The 20,149-nt window shown below is 40.3% G+C and overlaps 1 protein-coding gene across 1 annotated transcript; it reads right to left on the minus strand.

Moving 5' to 3' along the window:
- Positions 1–11,866: 11,866 nt before the first annotated feature.
- Positions 11,867–15,574, minus strand: LOC116217540 (uncharacterized). Its single transcript, XM_031557331.2, has 3 exons — positions 15,503–15,574; positions 13,162–13,684; positions 11,867–12,114 (listed from the first exon to the last, which is right to left on the minus strand). The coding sequence occupies exons 1-3, from the start codon at positions 15,572–15,574 to the stop codon at positions 11,867–11,869; spliced, it is 843 nt and encodes a 280-aa protein (XP_031413191.2).
- Between the last annotated feature and the right edge of the window lie 4,575 nt (positions 15,575–20,149).

The raw sequence follows: 20,149 nt of genomic DNA on the forward strand, positions 1-20,149 counted from the left end.
TTTTAACCATTTCTAATAGCACCATGTACAGAATGCGTGTCCTACATTTTACAAACCCATGAACTGGCATTATTTCAGGTGATATCTTACATCCTTACTGAAAAAAAGGATTGAAAAGGATTTGTTTTTCTTGTGGACAGTTTTTATAGAAAGCTTTTTATGGAAGCTTTTATCAGTTAGTAATTAAAAATTGGTATTATTTCTCATTATGAAAACACAATACATTCATATAAAAATATATGTCACAATAACTAATGAAAAAATACAGTGTCTTACAATTATAAATGCAGAAGAACTGTAAGTGTAATACCAGTTTCAGGCCTAGAAGAAAAGCAAATCTTAGAGCATTATTCACTTTCAACTCACATTTTTGGTCACACAGAGAGCATCATAACAAAGGGCTTATTCAACATGTCCAGGTCAAATGCAGCTTAAGCATAACCTTCCTCCTGCTTCTCTCCCCTCCAAAAAGGAAAATAATGCACCAAAACAAAGCAACCACAATGAAAAAGAACTTAGGCAGAAAGGAGAAGAGTGCAAGAAAATCTGTTGAAGTAGAACCTAAGCTTACAGTGGGATTCTGGAATTTAACTGAAACTGTTGAATTATGATGTCAGCTGGGCTCACTTTTCTTTCAGGTAAACTCTATCCCTCCATTGCCAAAAGAGTTTCTTGTTTTAAAGTCTAAGATTTCATCTTGTGTCCTTCCTAATCAAAACATCTTCAGTAGGGACAGTGGGAGAAAGACCAAGAAAAAAATCAATGCTTCACTGTGCTAGAGATGCAGATTTCATTTTTTGACATCAACACTCTTGTTGCTTATTTATTTCCTTATATGACAGAGAAATAACAACTCTAAAGACTTTGGAGAGAAATAGGTTTACTTGAACCATTTGTTTATTTACTCATATGCTTTTTCTGCCAAATGGCAAGCTAAAACAATCCAACTATTTTTATCTTTTTAGTAAAAAGATAAACAAAATAAAGAAATCAAAAACATCAGTCTGCTTCTTCCATTTCTGAAAATCTCCTGGTAGAACAAGAGCTTCAAAACCAGTCATGAGATCATCCTCTGGAGACACATTACCATAGTAATGTCTGGTCATCATCAACCAGCGGAGCCACAGTTTCATATTATTGGAGAAAGGCGTTAGCCATATTTGGGTAAGAGTAGGTTTAGTTGTTTTTACCATACTATTACTCCCAATGACCCCAAACAACAGGAGTATAATTCCACAGAGAATCCAATGAAGTTAAAGATTTAACACGTTCCCTTTTTCCCAAGTGCCATCAGCATAAGTTGCTAGATATCTCTGTTTCCTCCTGCTAGTCTCCTCTTTTTGAGGATCCAACGTTTAGAGGTCTGATCCTTGTTAATATCTAATGTAGAACGAGGAAATGAAAATTTGCACTCTAAGCATCCAAAAGATTTATAAAATTACCAAAAAGAAATAACATGAAACTACCGTAGGATCTCTCGGTTTTTGTTTGTTTGTTTGTTTTTGGTTTTTGTTGGTGGTGGTCTTTTTTTTTGTGACACTCAGTTTAGTGTCGATTTTTTTGTTCTGTTTTATGTATTTTTTCTGGTTCATTTTAGAGTTTCATTATGTCAAGGCTGTATACCAAATCAGATAGGGTTGATGACAGCTAATGAGAGATGGGTGATGTCCCCTGCCTCTTCTCTCCTCCTCTCAAGGAAGAACATCTGAAATCAGGCTACATTTTTCAGAGGTGCAGTGCATATTACAAGACATGAAACACCACATTTAAAACACATTTCCCAAAAACAGATAGGAAATAGTGTAATCTTCTGCACAGTGTGTGTGCATATATTTTTTCTAAGTTCTTATTGGCTGATGTGCACACTTAGGGTCTGTTTTTATAAAAACAACAACAACAACAAAAGGGCTTTCCAATCAATGTATGCTCTTCTATGGCCTACATCTTGCAGGATGTACACTTAATGTTCCCCCTAGGAGGAGGAAGGGACACATCCCTCCAGACCAGTTTGCTCAAAGTCCCATCCAGCCTGGCCTTGAATGCTTCCAGGGAGGGCACATCCGCAACTTCATTGGGCAACCTGTTCCAGTGTCTCACCACCCTCACAGTAAGGAATTTCTTCTGACTTCTAGTCTAAATCTACCCTCTTCCAGTTTAAAGCTATTTTCCCCTGGCCTGTCTCTGCCTGCCCTAATAAAAAGTCCCTCCACAACTTTCCTGTAGGCCCCCTTCAGGTACTGGAAGACCTCTACAAGGTCTCCTCCAAGCCTTCTCTTCTTCAGGCTGAAGATCCCCAGTTCTCTCAGCCTGTCCTCATAGGTGAGGTGCTCCAGCCCTCTGATCACCTTTGTGGCCCTCCTCTGGATCCACTTCAACAATTCCATGTCCTTCTTGTGCTGGGGGCTCCAGAACTGGACACTGTACTCCAGGTGGGGTCTCACGAGAACAGCATAGAGGGGCAGAATCGTCTCCCTCATCATGCTGGTCACAATTCTGATGCAATTCAGGATACGGTTCACTTTCTGGGCTGCAAGTGCACATTGCTGGCTCATGTTGAATCTTTCATCATCTTTCACCCCAAATCCTTCTCTTCAGGACTGCTCTCAAGCCATTCTCAGTCCAACCTGTATCTGTGCTTGAGAATACCCCAACCCAGGTGCAGAATGTTGTACTTGGTCTTGTTGAACTTCGTGAGGTTGGCACAGGCTCACCTCTCAAGACTGTCCAGGTTCCTCTGAGTGACATCCCTTCCCTCCAGTGTGTCAACTGCACCACTCAGCTTGGTTGCTGTGGGTGCACTCAATCCCACTGTCCATATCACCTACAAAAATGTTAAACAACACCAGTTTCAACACCAATCCCGGAAGAGCACCACTCATCATCAGTCTCCACTTGGACACTGAGCCACTAACCACAAATCTCTGAGTGTGACCATCCAGCCAATTCCTTATTCAGCAAATGTTCCATCTGTCAAATCCATTTTTTCCAATTTTGCAACCAGTACATAATGCGAAACAGTGTCAAATGCTTTGCACAGGTAGATGATGTCAGTTGCTCTTCTTCTATCTACTGATGCTGTAACTCCATCATAAAAGGCCACCAAGTTTATCACGCATGATTTGGCTGTACTTGTGAAATGGAAAGTGGAAAACAGAACTAGCATCTGAGGGCTCTTAATGCAGGACTATTAGCAAGACAAAAAAAAAAAAAAAAAGAAACTATGTTCTACTAACATCACAGAATTTCAAATGACCAAGTTCTACATGGTTAGTTGCTTATGTGAAGTCAATGCTTTGTTTTGTGGAACTAGTTCCTGTGAGACACTGGTGTCTAATTTGTAATCTCATGGCTCACAAGAGCAAGCTAATAGAGAATGACAGCCTTACAAATGATTTAGTTCCAAGACAAAGCAAAACATTTATTTCCACTAGGGCTGCTAGCTAATTGTCCACACTTGCGCTGATGCTGCTGCCAAAATTAACTCACTGGCTACGTAAGTCAAATCTCTTCTTGCTATCAGCAGTTCAAAGATAGTATGTACAGAACGCCACTGAAACTAGGAGAATGAGGTGACTGCACTCCAATCACAGCAACAGAAGTAAGGAAGTATCACTTTTGGAATGTGAAACAACATTATTCTAGCTTCTGTGCTGTACAAACCTGGGTACCAAGCAAAATCTGAAAATTCAGCCTAAGCATAGCCCTTATGATAATCTGTTACTTCTGCAAATCTGCAAGAATTGGTGCTGCACAACAGGATTAAATAGATAAATATATAAAAATCCACTGATTCTGCATCACTATTATCTGAGGAGATGAAACTGGTCAGCAAACAAGAAGTGTAGTTTGCGGAGATAACCACCAGGTGGTATTAATCACATAGTATGGGTATCTGCTGAATTTTCTTTATGCGGGATTTCTTGAGGTGTTAGCATTCACTCATGTGTTTATACATGTGAACAAGATGAACTATACAAAACTACATAAACTGTGAGCAACTGCTCAAATACTTCTACACCCAAAACACCAATGAGAAACATTCTCCAGAGTCATTGTTCCTGTTAGCAGGACACTCCCTTTTTGTTCCTTCTGATGAACAGATGTTACAAATTAGGATGTTTGCAAAAATAAACAGTGTTGTTAGAAGTATTATTGAATCAGCTGGTTATTGTATTTTCAGATTTGATTTTCAATATCAAGTAAAAAAGCCTGTGGTGCTTATTAAACTCTTCGCTTGAGATCTTGTGCATGAAAATCAAGGTCTGGGTGAAGGCTGGTAACAAGCTGTTACCAGTGTTCTCCAGGGGTCTGTCTTGGGACCGGTGCTCTTTGACATCTTTATCAATGACATCAGTGATGGAATTGAGTGCATCCTCAGCAAGTTTGCTGACGACACCAAGCTGAGCGGTGCGGTTGACACAATGGAAGGAAGGGGTGCCATTCAGAGGGACATAACAGATTGGAAAGGTGGGCCTAGGTGAATCTAACAAGGTTCAACACAGCAAAGTGCAAGGTTTTGCACTTGGGTTGGAGGAATCCCAGGCAAGACAGACTGGGAGGAGCAATCATTAAGAGTAGCCCTGTAGAGAAGGACCTGGGGGTCCTGATGGATGAAAAACTTAACATGAGCCAGCAGTGTGCTTTTGCAACTCAGAAATGGTATCCTGGGCTCCATCAGAAGAGGGGTGGCTAGCAGGGAGAGGGAGGTGATTGTCTCTCTCTGCTCTTCCCTCCCGAGGCCCCATCTGGAGTACTGCGTCCAGGTCTGGAGCTCCCAATATAAGAAAGACAGAGAGCTGTTGGAGAGAGTCCAAAGGAGGGCCATGAAGATTATCAGAGGACTGGAGCACCTTCTCTATGAAGACAGGCTAAGGGAGTTGGGCTTGTTCACCCTAGAGTGAACAAGGTGTGGGGTGGCCTGCAGGGTGACCTTATTGCAGCATTCCAGTACCTAAAGAGAGTCTATATCAGGAGGGGAGTCAGCTCTTTGAAAGGGTAGATAACAGCAGGACAAGGGGAAATAATTTTAAGTTGAAGGAAGAAAGATTTAGGTTGGATATCCAGGGAAAGTTCTTTACCAAGAGTGTGGTGAGGTGCTGGAACACGCTGCTCAGAGAGGCTGTGGATGCCCCATCCTTGGAGGTGTTCAAGGCTGGGTTGGATGGGGCACTGGGCAGCCTGGTCTAGTATTAAATGGGGAGGTTGGTGGCCCTGCCTGCAGAAGGGAGATTGGAGCTTGATGATCCAACCCAACCATTCTATGATTCTATGATTCTATGAAAATATGGATAGTAAACTGTCAGTGGTTTATGGGCTGGTTCTGTGACTAGCGGGGTGGAGGGACCTACAGATCTGTGCCCTGGAAAAGGGAAGCAGGGAAAAAAAGGGGAAAAAGTGTAGAGAGATGGGTCTAGAAAAAAAGCAAACAGCAGCAATGATCTAAGGAGAAACAAACTAATTTACTAAATAAGATATCAGAATGCAAGATAACATGCTGTAACACAATGTAATAAAATATAGTTAGAACTGGAGCTAATAAATCAAGTAAAATGAGAGAGTATCTGAAAACTGAAGGCCTTACTCCAATGCTGAGGTAAGACGATCTGGGGAGCTCACATACTGCGGGGGCCAAAAGGGAAAAGAGCAGGTCTCGTGACCTTGCCAGGGATTTTATTTCCTCTTTGAACACAAAGTCCTCTAGGGTATGTAGTTTTTCTTCTCTTGTAGGATAGGTACCCGGAACTGGAGCATTAACTCTTTAACTCCCAGTGCACTACATGATGTTATGATGTGGAATACCAATAACCAAAAATCATATAAAACCATGACATATATACTGCAATAGTGTTTTGAGGATATTCATTCACTACTCTATCTTAATATCTGCTGCTCAGTATAGCAATGGTGAGATTGAGATCTCCAGACCGTTTAGACAAACCTAAAAATCTGCCCTGTCCCACTGAAAAATAAATAGAATCATAGACTCATTAAGATTGGAAAAAACATCAAAGATCGTCTAGTCCAACCATCCACCTATCACTAATATTGCCCTCTATATACAAATACATAGATCCTAATCTGATATTATAATTCTTGTGTTTCAACTGACTCCAATTTACACAGTTACAAAAAATGCACCAGTTGCCTAGAGCTACAATCCCCACAAGCATCAGAACATCATCTTCAGGAAACTGAGTGCGAGTATAAGAGTATAAGAGCACCAAGTTTTTTGGGACCGTCCTCCACCATTTCTTTCTCAGTTACCATTGAGAAGAAATGTTGTTCAATATTATGTACTGTTTTTCCCCTCGATTAGATTATTTTAAGGGGGACTGCCGATACACAGAGAAGCAGTGGTAGAAAAAATAATGCTTGCAATGCTAATACCATCACTGAATTTGTTTAGAAAACAGCAGGCAAAAGGCTATTCAGAGCAGCAATGATGAGGATATTGTGCACAACAAAAGATGTGGTCCTGTTGCTTTATGTTGGAAGGAGCCATGCATTAGAAGCACAGCTATGGTCAGGGCTCTGCTATTTTGCATGCTCTTGGCTTGTTAAGACTAACTCCTGGAATTCATTTGTACTCTTTTGACAGCCATGGACTACTTTAGTTCTGATGCTAATCTGTACACAAACACTTTTCATAAGCTGACTGCCCTTTAGCACAGAAAAGCACATACAAACCAAAATAGTCTCAGAGCTCATCTGATCTGCATGTCAGCCCATGCACAGCCTGAACAGCATTTTGTGGCCACCTCTTGTAGAAATGCAGTTGGCTCTAATCCAACATTCATAGGCTTCTATAGACCAGAAGGCTCTAAAAATAATGCATTTGAAATAATACACTCTAGACTAGAATGCAACAGCCCTTTGAAGAGTAGCTCAGCACAAACTGTCTCACTCAGTGCCTGAGAAGCAGAGTACTAATTGCACTGATTATTTTTCATACCTGACTGTATGAATATAAGACTTTCTAAAAGTCTGGGATCAGCTCAAATACAAACAATTACAGACCTGAAGAATATTTCCCAAACTACTGCTGCCAACAGACTTGTGGCTGCCCCCAGAATCTTCTAGGATGTGGGAGAGAGAAAATATTCTCACTTATTTTGCAGTGGTGGCCCAGCAGTACTCCAAGTCTGCAGACCTGCTTTTGAACTTTATCCGTATGCCATTCACCCCAAGGGTTTCTTACCTAGGTCTGTAACATTTTCCTATATCTTCTGTGAGTGGCTGCTATTTCAGATGAGAAAGAGGATCCAAGACATCTTCAGGTCATTAAATCTGAAGATTTCACTTTCCCTTTTGCCCCAGTACAGAAGACAATTCAATGAGGCATTTAGAAGAAAATCTTCTTTTGTTAATCTCTGTGTATCTGCTCTGACTTGTGCCATATCTCCAACTTCTGTTTCAGGATGTAGCATTTTTTTTCAAGAACTGGCATTCTCTGGTTCCTATACTTTGTAATGTGGGAATCAAATGTTGATTCTGCATTAGAATTGGATAATATATATTTTTTATTTCATGATCTCCGCTGTCATAGTTCTTTTTGGGAGTCTTTCTGCTTAACCTGGGGAAGATCTCTGATAGTTTACGTCATTTATCCTCTAGATGACCCCTCCCAGGAAGGCACGCTCTGTATATAGGTGTATATAGGTGTATATATGTATATTTTGTCATACACACCTGCCTGAAGAGACATCGGAAGGCATGGCATCATTCCCCTGGTGCTCCTTGTTTAACGAAGACTTGGAAGCAAATCACCATATCAGTATGACAAGAAGAGCACTGAGACATCTTGGAAACAACAGGATGGCAACTGACTGACACCAGATAACAAACAAATTAACAACTAAATAACAAATGTAAATCCTCTGATAAGATTGTGAACCTGGAGTACCCAGCCAGTGGGGAAATAGGGGAGAGGGGGGAGGCAAGGGGGAGAAAACGGGGTATAAAGGCTGCCATGTTGTATCCATTGGTGCGCTCCTGCTTGCGGGATGCCTGCCACTGCAATCGCAAATAAAATCTGCTTTTATCAGACACACTGTCCTGACAAAATTATTTGGATATTTCCAACAGTAGCTCCCCAGAAAACACAGACAGGACTTTACATCTGCATTGCACAGGACTTGTAACTGATAAGTATGACAGTCTTTTATATGTACCCCTATTCATATATTTAAGTTCCTATGCCTGCCTTTTAGCTGCAGATGTCAGTTATTGTCCAGTGTGTTCATGTGTAACATATAACAGAAATCATAAGCTACCATGTCAGCAAAAACAGAAGTACATTAAGAAGCTACTGCTAGCAAGACAAGAATATTACTGGTATACTGGGAAAATAAGAAAAACTAACATGACATCGTAAAGGTTTTTGAAACATTCTGCTTTAAAGCACTCCCCTGTTCACTGTCACAGTTTGAGTCGCTGCACACCTGAGAATAACCAGTGAAAGCCACGCTGCAATTTCTGAGCAAGTGCGTGAATGTAGCACATTGTCACTGTCAAGCTTCACCAAAACAATTAATGAAAAATCTATGGAAACTTGCTACACGCCAGAACAAATTGCTACATACCGTAACTTGTTAGATATTTTATCAAATCTGTACAAGGTGAGTTGCTATTTCACTGCGTAACAGAAGGAAACTTCTGCTGCATCATACCACCACTGCATGTTATTCTTGCCTTATAATGCAAGCTTTCAGTGAGGACTATAAAGGTCTGATGGGATGGGCAACCTCCTTCCAAGGTGAGAAATGTCTTTGGCTTTACATTTTATATGCAATTCAGAAAGAGCCTTGTCTTCTGTTCCTTACATGATATTATTGTATGGTGAAGCTGTGCTCCAGATGCGAGGTGAAAAAAACAACACACGCACACAAAACAAAAAACAAAAACAAACAAACAAACAAACAAACAAAAACACACACACACACACAAAACCCACTACCACAGTAGCACAGCGATTCCTAAATAAGCAAGCTGTCACAGTACTGATCTTGGATCAAAGAAAGCTGATGTTGCCATGTTCTTAGGTCAGACACAGGCATCCTTAAGAGTACAGATCTCTGCCATGCTTTTTGTTTAAAGTGTTCTACATGCTTCAATGAGAACCTACACTGTTCTTTTAAGCCTGAAATGTCAGAAAGCTAAAGGAACTTGATTAAAGTGACCTGAGGAGTAGAGGGGTGTATAATAGACAACAGTAGGAGAGGTTTAAGATCAGCTTTAGAGAATTAACTTCTAATTATCTTGCTGCATAGCAGAATTCAAAGGTACACATCAAGGCTCCCCATTCAGTGCACTGGCAGAGTAGGTGAGCCAGTTTCAGCACTTTGAGTGGCATAGAGCACTTCAGAATTAAACATCCTCTATCACAAACATCACTGAAAGTTGGACTCTCACAGCTTCTAATACGCATAACAAAATGAAGTGTAACAGCTCCTGCCTATTACTACTGAAAAGATGTAGAAGATGTTGAAAGCATTAATAAAGATATTTCCCCTACATAGCTTTTGGTACTCAATTTCAGTAGTGATGTTAGAATAATTTGTACCTACTTCCTCACTGTAAAAAACATTATATTAATAAAAACATTGATACAAAATGGAGGTAAGACTGCCTTCCTCCTCTCATTTCTTTTCCCTCCAATAATTTTTCAAAAACCATTTAAAAATTCTATTGGTTTTAGCTCATTGAAGAATTTTAATCATCACAAGTAAGGACAATCTAAGCAGATCAATTTCATGGTTTATATTCTTAGTCTTCCTATTGAAGCTTGTAGGTTTTCATTAACTTTGATAGGTTTCAGATCAGATATTTGAAAAAGAAAAACAAAGTTGTGCACTATCACCACGTGGCAGATAGCCTCTGGGTGAGGATACAACAAAAGCTGTGCAAAGTAGAAGCAAGCTGAGTATTTCAGTCAGCTCTGTCTCACAACCCTTATGCAGCTGAGAGAAATAATTTAAAGCATTAGAGTAAGTCTGGAATACTTACCTAGCTCTAATAGAGTGGGATTTCCATGAGAATGACTACCCATGCCTCAGCAGGGTAGCTAAGGCAACTTCATCCGTTTCTTTAGGTATCTCTGTAAACACCATCTGGTGCAGCAGCAGGGTTTCCACGCTTAGCATCTCATCCATGAAGAAATGGCTGTTTTTGTTTTCTGTTAAACACAATGTCACCTGTAAGTACAGTGGTCACCTGTGTCTCCAGGGTATAACTTGTTTGCAGAAGAGAAGACGGAAGAGCACAGTTAGGCAGTGGAAAACTAAATTGACATCTGAAATCCATGAAGAAATCTCTAACTCCATTGTAGTGTTAGAAAGTGGCATTCCTTTATTCCTCATGATGCACACTGGGCAAATTGACAAGCAAGCATGCACTCTCAGAGTTCAGGTTCTACATTTATACGGCTAGGACACACGTATGCAGCACTTTGGCATATGTATTCACTCTTTTTCAAGGTCTCATAGGCATGTACTAATGTCCCTTTTGGGCATGCTCAGTGGTATTTAGGGTGGTTGAGTGCCCACCTACTTCTTCCCCTTGTTTTCACCATCAGCTTCATCACTGAGCCTCACTTTGACTCACTTCATTCACTTTTCCTCAGTTTGGAAGATTTCCGTTGCTTATTAGGCCATAGTGAACCACTTTTTAAAAAATGTCTGTGGAATACGAGGAAAATATTTTTGCATGTTTCGAGGCAAAAGACAAAATATTCTATTTTATCCCCATTGCAAAATTATTGAGGAAAAACACGAGTGTTCACACACTAAAGTTGAAATGGGAAGTTGCAGAACTATCACTTAGGATTCCTTTTGCTAAGCTATTACACTGGTTCTTAAACTAATGTACTAACCCCTATTGCTAAGCAAACCAACCTATATCAGAGTAGCTTGAGGAGAAGAGCTGACTGGGACAACTGGAAGACAAGAATTGTTTTGGAAAGCAACACCACTGGACAAACTCATTAGCAGTGACAACCAGGAAAGTAAAAGGTGTTGCTAATACTTGGAGACTTGTTGTGGGTATGGCAGAGCGATCTCATTTGTAATCAGAATGGAGTTAATTTGATCATAAATGAGAGGAGTCTGATGGATGGAAGGAGAGTGGAAGAGGGGGACAGAAGACAATTAGGAAGCTGACCCCTGGAGTAAAACAAACTGAAAGAAGGACTGTTCCCTGGGTATTTGCAAGCAAAGACTGATTGATGAGTGACAAGTAGACGTGTCAACAGCAAAGGTGATTTAAAAAGTACCTAAGCATTAGTGTGATTTGAAGAAAAGGTAGAAGAAAGTAGAGAAGTGCCAAATAAAAATGAAAAAAAAAAAAAAAAAAAAAAAGGAGCAGAAAGAGAGAGGGGTATAAAAGGCAGAGAAAGAAAGGATAGATCTGAGTTCCTTACTCTGGGCAGGGCAGAGTAAGGTACTGCCTTACTCTGACAGTAAGGTAAGTGGGCTGATTTACCTAGAATGTGCCTATTCCTGGGAACATCCTGACTGGGGTGTCTTAGAGAACTGAGCCAGACTCCCTAGACTGAGAATTACAGTTTACGGGAAAAGACATTATGTTTTACATAAGCAGCTACTTATTATGTCCCAGGACAGGCAGAGAAATAAGTGAACTTTGTTTTCATGAAGACTGACATTTATATCCTGTACCACTTTCATGAAGAAATGAAATCTTTGGGGAGAAAAGTCAGCTTATCATGTTGTGTTTGTATAGTGTGAGAATGTTATGCTTCAGGCTCAAATTCAAGCTACTGCTACAGACTGAAGAATCACTAAAAATAATGATAATTTTTTAATTGCCTAAGGCACTTGCAGTTTTATTCGCTTCCTCTTCTGAGCTGCAGTTATTTCCTTTTAAATTCAAGACGTAGAACAGGATATGCAGGATAAACTGACAAAATTACTGAATCTTTAAAAATCAAAGGGAGGTTGTAGTGTGTCTTCACAGCTGTTCCATTTAGTATTGTAGAACTTCCGTAATTTGCTTCTCTCAAAAAAATTCGGCTGGATTCCTTCCTCTTCACCATGCCTTTATACAGTTTCCATTGCAGTTCCCTCAGGTTATGGAAGATGACATATGGTATTTCTGGCTCTGGCAAAAAGGTATGTATTATGTTAACATATGTAATACAACTTTTTCTCTAAAATAATTAGGAGTACACTGCAACAAGGCATGAACACTGACAAGTGCATGCTGTAATTTAAGCTGAGTTCCAGAACCCAAATGATCAACTGATCATTTGGGTCATTGTTTGGTTTTGTTGTTGTTTTTAAGCAAAACCTAACAAAATGAGTAAGTCTTGTCCTGCTTCCACTTATACATATAGATGGATTCTAAAGATTACCAAGTCAAGAGGAAAATTATTTCACATATCATCATTACTGTTGGGCACCCATGTTGCCAGCCACATTCACTAGGCCAAAAATGACTAGATGTCAGCACTTAGCAGCTGCATGCTCTCACAGATGTGAGTTGCTGACAGATTAGCGAAGACACACTTGTACTAATGCTGCCAAGGTTGCACCTCTTGTTCAAGCTGAACAAAACAGTTTCATCCTCTTCCACATTAAAGTGTCTTTGGCTATCTAGGCATCAATTTTGGCACTGCTGGCCAATGAGGAACACCTCAACAGATAAAACATAGGAACCAACTCAAACTAAGATAAAACATAAGAACCAATTCAAACTAGTTTGAACACTTGTCTGCTTCTTGAGGGCTATAAAGGGATGGATGCTCTGACAGTCCTCATCTCCAAACTGATGCACCTAGAAAAATTTTAACAGTGGAAATCATATTATCTCCCCCAAGTTGTTTCTTGGTGACTTGAGGCTATTATCTGAGAATCCAGAAAATATAAAGATGAATTTAATTTCTCCTTAGTTATCTAGGAAGTGCCATTAACTAGTGTTTTTGAAAAAAAAAAGACTAGTGTCTTTTCTATGTCCCACATATTCATGCTTCTATTATTTGGAAATTATTTCAGAGTATAATACCTGAATTTTTACATTCAGAAGCCTAATCTAGAAACTCAGTCTCAATTATTTTCCTCTTTCAAACTTTTTTTTCTTCCATTGTTCTTAGCTATTCCCATTTGAGCTATTCTGAGCCATATATAAGTACCAGTACAGACTACGCACCTTCAGAAGCATGTAATTTGGAAACAGGAGTCTCTGATGTTGGCATGCTCCTTTTCTCTTTCCTTAAATACTGTATTTTGCATAATATCTCTCCACTGAAACATTTGTCTTGGATCAAAGAAAGTGGCATAGAAAGGCAATTTTTGATCAAAAACACGTAAGGGAGAATATGTTTTTGCAGTGAGTCACTAGAATAGTATTTTTTGCGTCCTCCAGAAACAGGTACTTTTGGCTTTGATTTAGACAGCTGTCTGACATCTTCAGATATGGAGCTGTCTGCACTTCTCATTCCTATTCTTAATGACTCAGCATTTTCCTTTGCAATACCTATTTGTGAACAACTACTACTAATAGACTTCTTACAAAGATAGCTGCATTTGCTACATGCTGCAGCATCCCAGTCATTAGATCTTGCTGCTGACTGTATGGTATGGAAGAGAGAAATGTGTGTTTGCTCCAGAAGTGAAAGGTAATTTTGCCACTCATTTTTGGTATTTGTGAAAGATAACAACAACTCTGACACCTGAAAAGAAAAAAGAAAAAAAAGCAGGGAAACTTTCCACATTAATGAAAATGCTCAGAACTATAAAAATGAATTCTGTGGAGGATTAGGATGTCTTCTTTTGTTAATATTATACCATTTTTTATAGACTACAAGTTTTGATATGAGTCATAGTTTGATAGCTGGTGATCTTCATACAATACAAATCATCCTTCCCACAAAAATCTTACAACATAAGCATACAATAAAAATTATTTACAGAATCATAGAATCATGTGAATTGAAAGGGACCTTTAAAGGCCATCTAGTCCAACTCCCCTGCACTGAACAGAGACACTTACTACTAGGTCAGGTTTCTCTGAGCCTGATCCAGCCTGGCTTTGAATGTCTCCAAGAACAGGGCATCCACCACATCTCTGGGCAACCTGTTCCAGTGCCTTATCAGCTATGATATAAAAAACTACTTCCTTATGTCCATTCTATACCTCCACTATCACTTTGAAACCATTTCCTCTTGTCCTATCACAACACACCATGCTCAAGAGTCTATTCTCTTTTTTCTCGTAATCCATATAGCCAGTGACTATAGATGAAGATAAAAGCAAGATGACCACGTGAGATACAAAAAATGGTGATCCCAGCATTTCACAATGATGACAGTTTCCTTTGGACTGATTTGCATGAATATACATAGAAGTTTCTTTTCTACTGTTTGGAATGGGCAGTAGAGGACAACATGAAAAATTCTCTTATTTTTTCACTTTATGCCTTGATAAATAAATCTGTCAATCTGATTTTGAAATGTAGTTTGACGGGAACAATGTGTTCTGCTACATAGTGATCTGTTTTGTACACATAGCCTAAGAGTAAATAAATGAATCTAGTAAGTATATGAGCCTAGAGAATCTGTAACCTTTTGCATCCCTCAGCTTATGTCCAGCACCTAAGGCCAATCAGTTTATTGCAAAGGAAGTTGCAAAGATGATACATCAAATAATGAAAAAGATGTGCTGTTTGTTTGTTGTCATTTACTAAACAGGCAGTGGATCCAAATATTATGCATTGAGTCATTTTGTTTTACTGAAAGCTCAGAGACTGATAATTTCTGCAGAAAAGAAAGTAGCATCACTCAGAATAAAAATTACTTGAGGCAAAATGCCTATTGTTGGGATTGCAATGGCTTTCTGTTTTATTCAAATAGCACTCAAAATTTACAGAAGAAAGCAAGAGAGCTGCTTCTATTATATGAAGATAAATATGTATTAAAGAGCATATAATGTAAAGGACAAAGCAGATTAAGACACCTCGCTCTTACCAGTATTCTCATCAAATGCACTGATGCACACAGGACAAATGAGAAACAAACAAATTCATCTTTTTGATTTACAGCATGAACAAACACCTCTTTCTTTTCAAGAATGGGAACAAATGACAGTAATTAAAACACTATTCATATGCTAAATACCGATCATAAAATGTTCAACTACTATAGATTCTGGTACTACTGTTTGTTTTTTTTTCTTTTTGATACAAAAATTCAGCACAAATGTACTTACGACGCTTAAAAAAAAGTTTCTCTGTATTTTCTTGCAGAGCAGCATTCCACTAAAGCCTAGCATATCTTCTCATTCTGTCAGGTCCACTGCATATAGCAAAGAGCATTTTGGTGTAATAATATAAAAATAATAATTTGGTACCATAGAGGTACGTAGGCAATTCTTTGGGGGAAAACAAGGAAAACATCAACAAGGGGAAAAAACCACAATAAAACAACCCTGAGGATAAAGAAGGTGGGCACAGAAAGCCTACAAATGGTTTTTATACTGTTACAGTTCTCACTTTCCAGCCCACAGAGGATGACTTCTTCTGATCCATATTTTCTGGCAGCATACCATCCTCAGTCTGATCCATTTGCCTTCACTATGCTGAAAAAAGTAAAGCAATTTTAATTAGAAATTAAAATATATGAAAGTGGGGGAAACAGTGAAAGGGAAATACAAATACCCATAATTAAGTCACTCCTTACTTCCAGGTGACCTGTGAAGTAACAATGAAGTTTCTGCGTCATGCACAACTGTACTCTGCCTGCCGGTTTAGAATCTCACATAGAACAGCATTTCTCACAGTTTTTGCAAGGTGATTTCCAGGCCAACGAATTTTCACACCAAATCCACCCAAAACACTATTTTTTTTTTTTTCCTTCGCTGGCTTCATTCTTTTTCCCTTGCTTTCCCTTCTCCTACCACAGACAAGACCCTCTCTCTCCTGCTTCCTCCTGGCAGCAGAGGCCCTCTCAGATGACCGTCTGGGGCCTCCCCGCCTGCCGGCCGCCACCGCCCGGTCACACACCGCACAACAACCGCCTCCATCACGGCACTCGGAAAGGCGGGAGCGCGGCGCCGAGCGGAACAGCCGCCCGGCCCTCCCGCTGCGGCCTGCTGGGGTCACCGCTGAGAGCACCTGCGTCAGGCTCTGCTGCTCGTTTATTTGAGTTAAGGGAGAGTCCACTGGGGCATAACTCTATGGATCTCTTAAAGTACTAGGGGACGCAGTCACTCTTTTATCCCTGTACCCCAGTGCCAATGAGTCCTTACCCCTTTACCTGCTGGCTGAAGTACTCGGCGTTCGCATTCTTCTATAATTTACCTATCAGCCATCCCACTCAGTAGGTGTCCTCTCACCCCTTCATTTCCCTTTTTTATACATTGTAATCCGAACTCAGCGTTTGTTATTTTGCTCGACTAGAACTAGAATCCTTGTATCTCATGAAGTCGATCATTCTTTGTTCTGTCCAACAAATCAGATTTACATGCAGATGCTAAGCCAGCATCTCCAACCATGTACTTACAAACAAAGTTTGTTTAACCAGATCCATGTGACTCCACTTTCGGGGAGTTAGGAGCACAGTGGTGAGTGGTAGTCTTCCATTGTACAGTAGGTAGACCAGAGGCAAGTTTCTTCAGCTGCTGGGGCTTGGGGTGGCAGCTGAGCAGAAGCAAAGCCATCACCTTCACAATTCCACAGAACTTCCTCTGTGCAAAGCACAGCTTAGACAGCTTCCCACCAGATTGGAATTTTCCAGGAAAGATTTTTCAATTTAATAATAAACCAAGAGTATTGCTTTCAGAAGTGCTATATGCAAAGCCTCTTTATTGAGACATATGGGTCTAATCATAGCATAAGGCTGTTCCAGCCAGTTTTATGACAGCCCAGGCAGCACAAATTTCATTAAGACAAAGGAAGGCACATGTGCACTTAATGTGAACAGTTTTCCTTGAAATGATCAGAACCTGGAGTTCATGACAGTTGTTTTGAGACTTTCTATACCACTTCACAGTTCTGGACCATGCCCATAAGGAGGATGGCAAAGATCTTGTTGAATGTGCAACAGCCTCTGGATTTAAGGATTGCACAAACACTCTGAAGTTCTGGATTAACTGTGGAAAACAAGGTTGCTCATGAACAGAACATGGTAGAAGGCAGCTTACCTCATAGCAGGCATTTCAGGCTCCCTATAGGACATGGGTAGATATCTCTGGCTATCATTTTACCTCTGCTTATTGCTGTATTGTGGTTTTCCAATATTTCAGCAAGGGAACATGTGTTCCTCCCTTGAAGTACTGATAGGCAAAATGCAACACATTAACACAAACTCAGCCTCACCAGTTGATGTTCAGTCACTTGTTTACAAATTTGCTGTAGGGATAGCAGCCTCAAACAAAGGATACAAACATACCAGTGATTTCCTAAAAGCACTTCAGCAAACTCTGCTAGAGCTGGCCAATTTGGTTGAATTTCCATTCATAGCTTGAATAGCAAAGGAAGAAATTCAGAAAATATATTTCAAGGAGAAGTAGCACAATTTACATTCTCAACAAAGTTTCCAAACAGCAGTTTTGCACTGTCACTATTCACATCCAAGTACTGGATTTTCTATTGATTTATTTAGTGAGGGGGCATTATTCATTAGATATTCACTAGAAAATTTTGACATATTTCAACCAGCTCTAATTTGAAAAAGGGAGGATGACACTGCACAAATTTATTTGTGTGAAAATGAAAGACAACAAGGAGGAACTATTTCTCACTCCCTACTACCTGTGTTCTTCCTAAGATCCTACAACATTAAGTTTGTTAGCACCTGGTCTTTTCTCCTTATTTGAATACTTGCTTGCATTTAAGCTTTTAATATGAAACAAGTGCAGTGAAAAATAATGAGTATAATTAACAGTAAAATTTAAACAGTTTTGCGACTCCATACAACAATTTAGTATTGATTTAGAATACTGTGATTAGGAATTAAAGGTCTATATGGATGACTCACTATGAACAAATTAAAGATTCAAACACGTGGTCAAAACAAGGATATATCTGGCAGGAAATCTGTGTAATGAATTCAGCTATTTAGGTTATTTCAATTTTTTTTTTTTTTTTTTTTTTTTTTTTTTTTTTGGAGGCTCTCTCATTTCATTACTCAAGGGAACTTATTCTTGTTGTCTAGATTTAGTTTCAGTAAGCAGGAAATTTTCATTAAAATCATGTGTAATAAAATCACTGTGCAATAGCTAAAATCCAGAGAAGTGAGGTGTAGAGGATGAGAGTACCGTTGAGAATGGATACTTAACTATTACATGAGATTCTTCATCCTGCTGGATCAGACTATCCCAGCATTAGCATTTGGAGGTTAAAGCTGACAATCAGAATATATCTGCAGAAATTTGTAGTTAGATATAATGTTAATCAAGTACACTAGCACACTACTAGCAAGGAGACGAAAGGAAAGAAAACCAATAGAAAAAGCTCATTGGCAAAATAAATGCTCTGCTCTTTGTTATTCTTTGCATCAGGAGGTCTTAAAGAGATTTGGCATTAGCAGTAGATGTAATCTACCTTGATTTTAGAAAGGCATTTGATACTGTCTCCCACAACATCCTTATAACAAAGCTGAGGAAGTGTGGGATAGACGAGTGGACAGTGAGGTGGGTTGAGAACTGGCTGACTGGCAGAGCGCAGAGGGTCGTCGTTGGTGGTGCAGAGTCTGGCTGGAGACCTGTAACCAGTGGTGTCCCCCAGGGGTCTGTGCTGGGTCCGGTCTTGTTCAACATCTTCATCAGTGACCTTGATGAGGGGATAGTGGCCACCCTCAGCAAGTTTGCTGATGATACGAAGTTGGGAGGATTGGCTGACACGCCTGAAGGCTGTGCTGCCATTCAGCGAGACCTGGACAGGCTGGAGAGCTGGACAGTAAGAAACCGGATGAGGTTCAACAAAAGCAAGTGTAGGGTCTTACATCTAGGGAGGAATAATTGCATGCACCAATACAGGCTGGGGGATGAGCTGCTGGAAAGGAGCTCTGCAGAGAGGGACCTGGGGGTCGTGGTGGACGACAGGTTGGCCATGAGCCAGCAGTGTGCCCTCGTGGCCAAAAAGGCCAATGGCATTCTGGGGTGCATTAAAAAGAGTGTGTCCAGCAGGTTGAGGGAGGTGATCCTCCCCCTCTACTCTGCCCTGGTAAGGCCTCATCTGGAGTACTGTGTCCAGTTCTGGGCTCCCCAGTTCAAAAAAGACAGGAATCTCTTGGAAAGAGTCCAGCGGAGGGTCACAAAGATGGTGAAGGGCCTGGAGCATCTCCCCTATGAAGAAAGGCTAAGTGAACTGGGTCTGTTTAGCCTTGAGAAAAGAAGACTGAGAGGGGACCTGATCCAGGTTTATAAATATCTGAGGTGTGGCGGCCATAGTGGTGAGGCCAGTCTCTTTTCAGTGGTACGTGGAGACAGGACGAGGGGAAACGGACATAAGCTGCAGCATAGGAAGTTTCGCACGAATGTGCGTAAGAACTTCTTCACGGTGAGGGTGACGGAGCACTGGAACAGGCTGCCCAGGGAGGTTGTGGAGTCTCCTTCTCTGGAGATATTCAAGTCTCGCCTGGACGCCTACCTGTGCGACCTGGTGTAGGGAACCTGCTTTGGCAGGGGGGTTGGTCTCGATGATCTCTAGAGGTCCCTTCCAACCCCTACAATTCTGTAATTCTGTGATTCTGCTTACCTGCACCCATCTATATCCTTCAGAAACAGACAAGAAAAACAGAACAGAACAGAAATAAGGGTGAACAACACAACAATCATTTCCATGAATATCAGCAAAAAGTACTCTATGAAATACAAGAGGAAACAGAACCAGGGAACTAGGCAGAGGCAATTCTCATTTTGAATGAACAATAATTGCAGTAAGCTTACTGCCCCCCTATGGCAGTAACTGCCTGTTCCCATGAAATAGGGTTGTAAGTTTATGAAAAGAAGCAGGGTTAGGACACTGTGGCTAGCATTCCTAGATTTGATCTAGGAAGACAGATTCCACAGTTTGAGAAGCGCTGCTACCAGTGAAGGTACCCCAGTTATTTAACCCAGGTTAAATAAATGACCCACTGAAAGGGACAGTAAGAGATGATGGCAAAGAGCTTGCTCCAATTCGGCAAATAAACTTCCC

This window comes from Meleagris gallopavo, chromosome Z, assembly GCF_905368555.1.
Source record: "Meleagris gallopavo chromosome Z, MGAL_WU_HG_1.1, whole genome shotgun sequence".
NCBI classification, from domain to species: domain Eukaryota; kingdom Metazoa; phylum Chordata; class Aves; order Galliformes; family Phasianidae; genus Meleagris; species Meleagris gallopavo.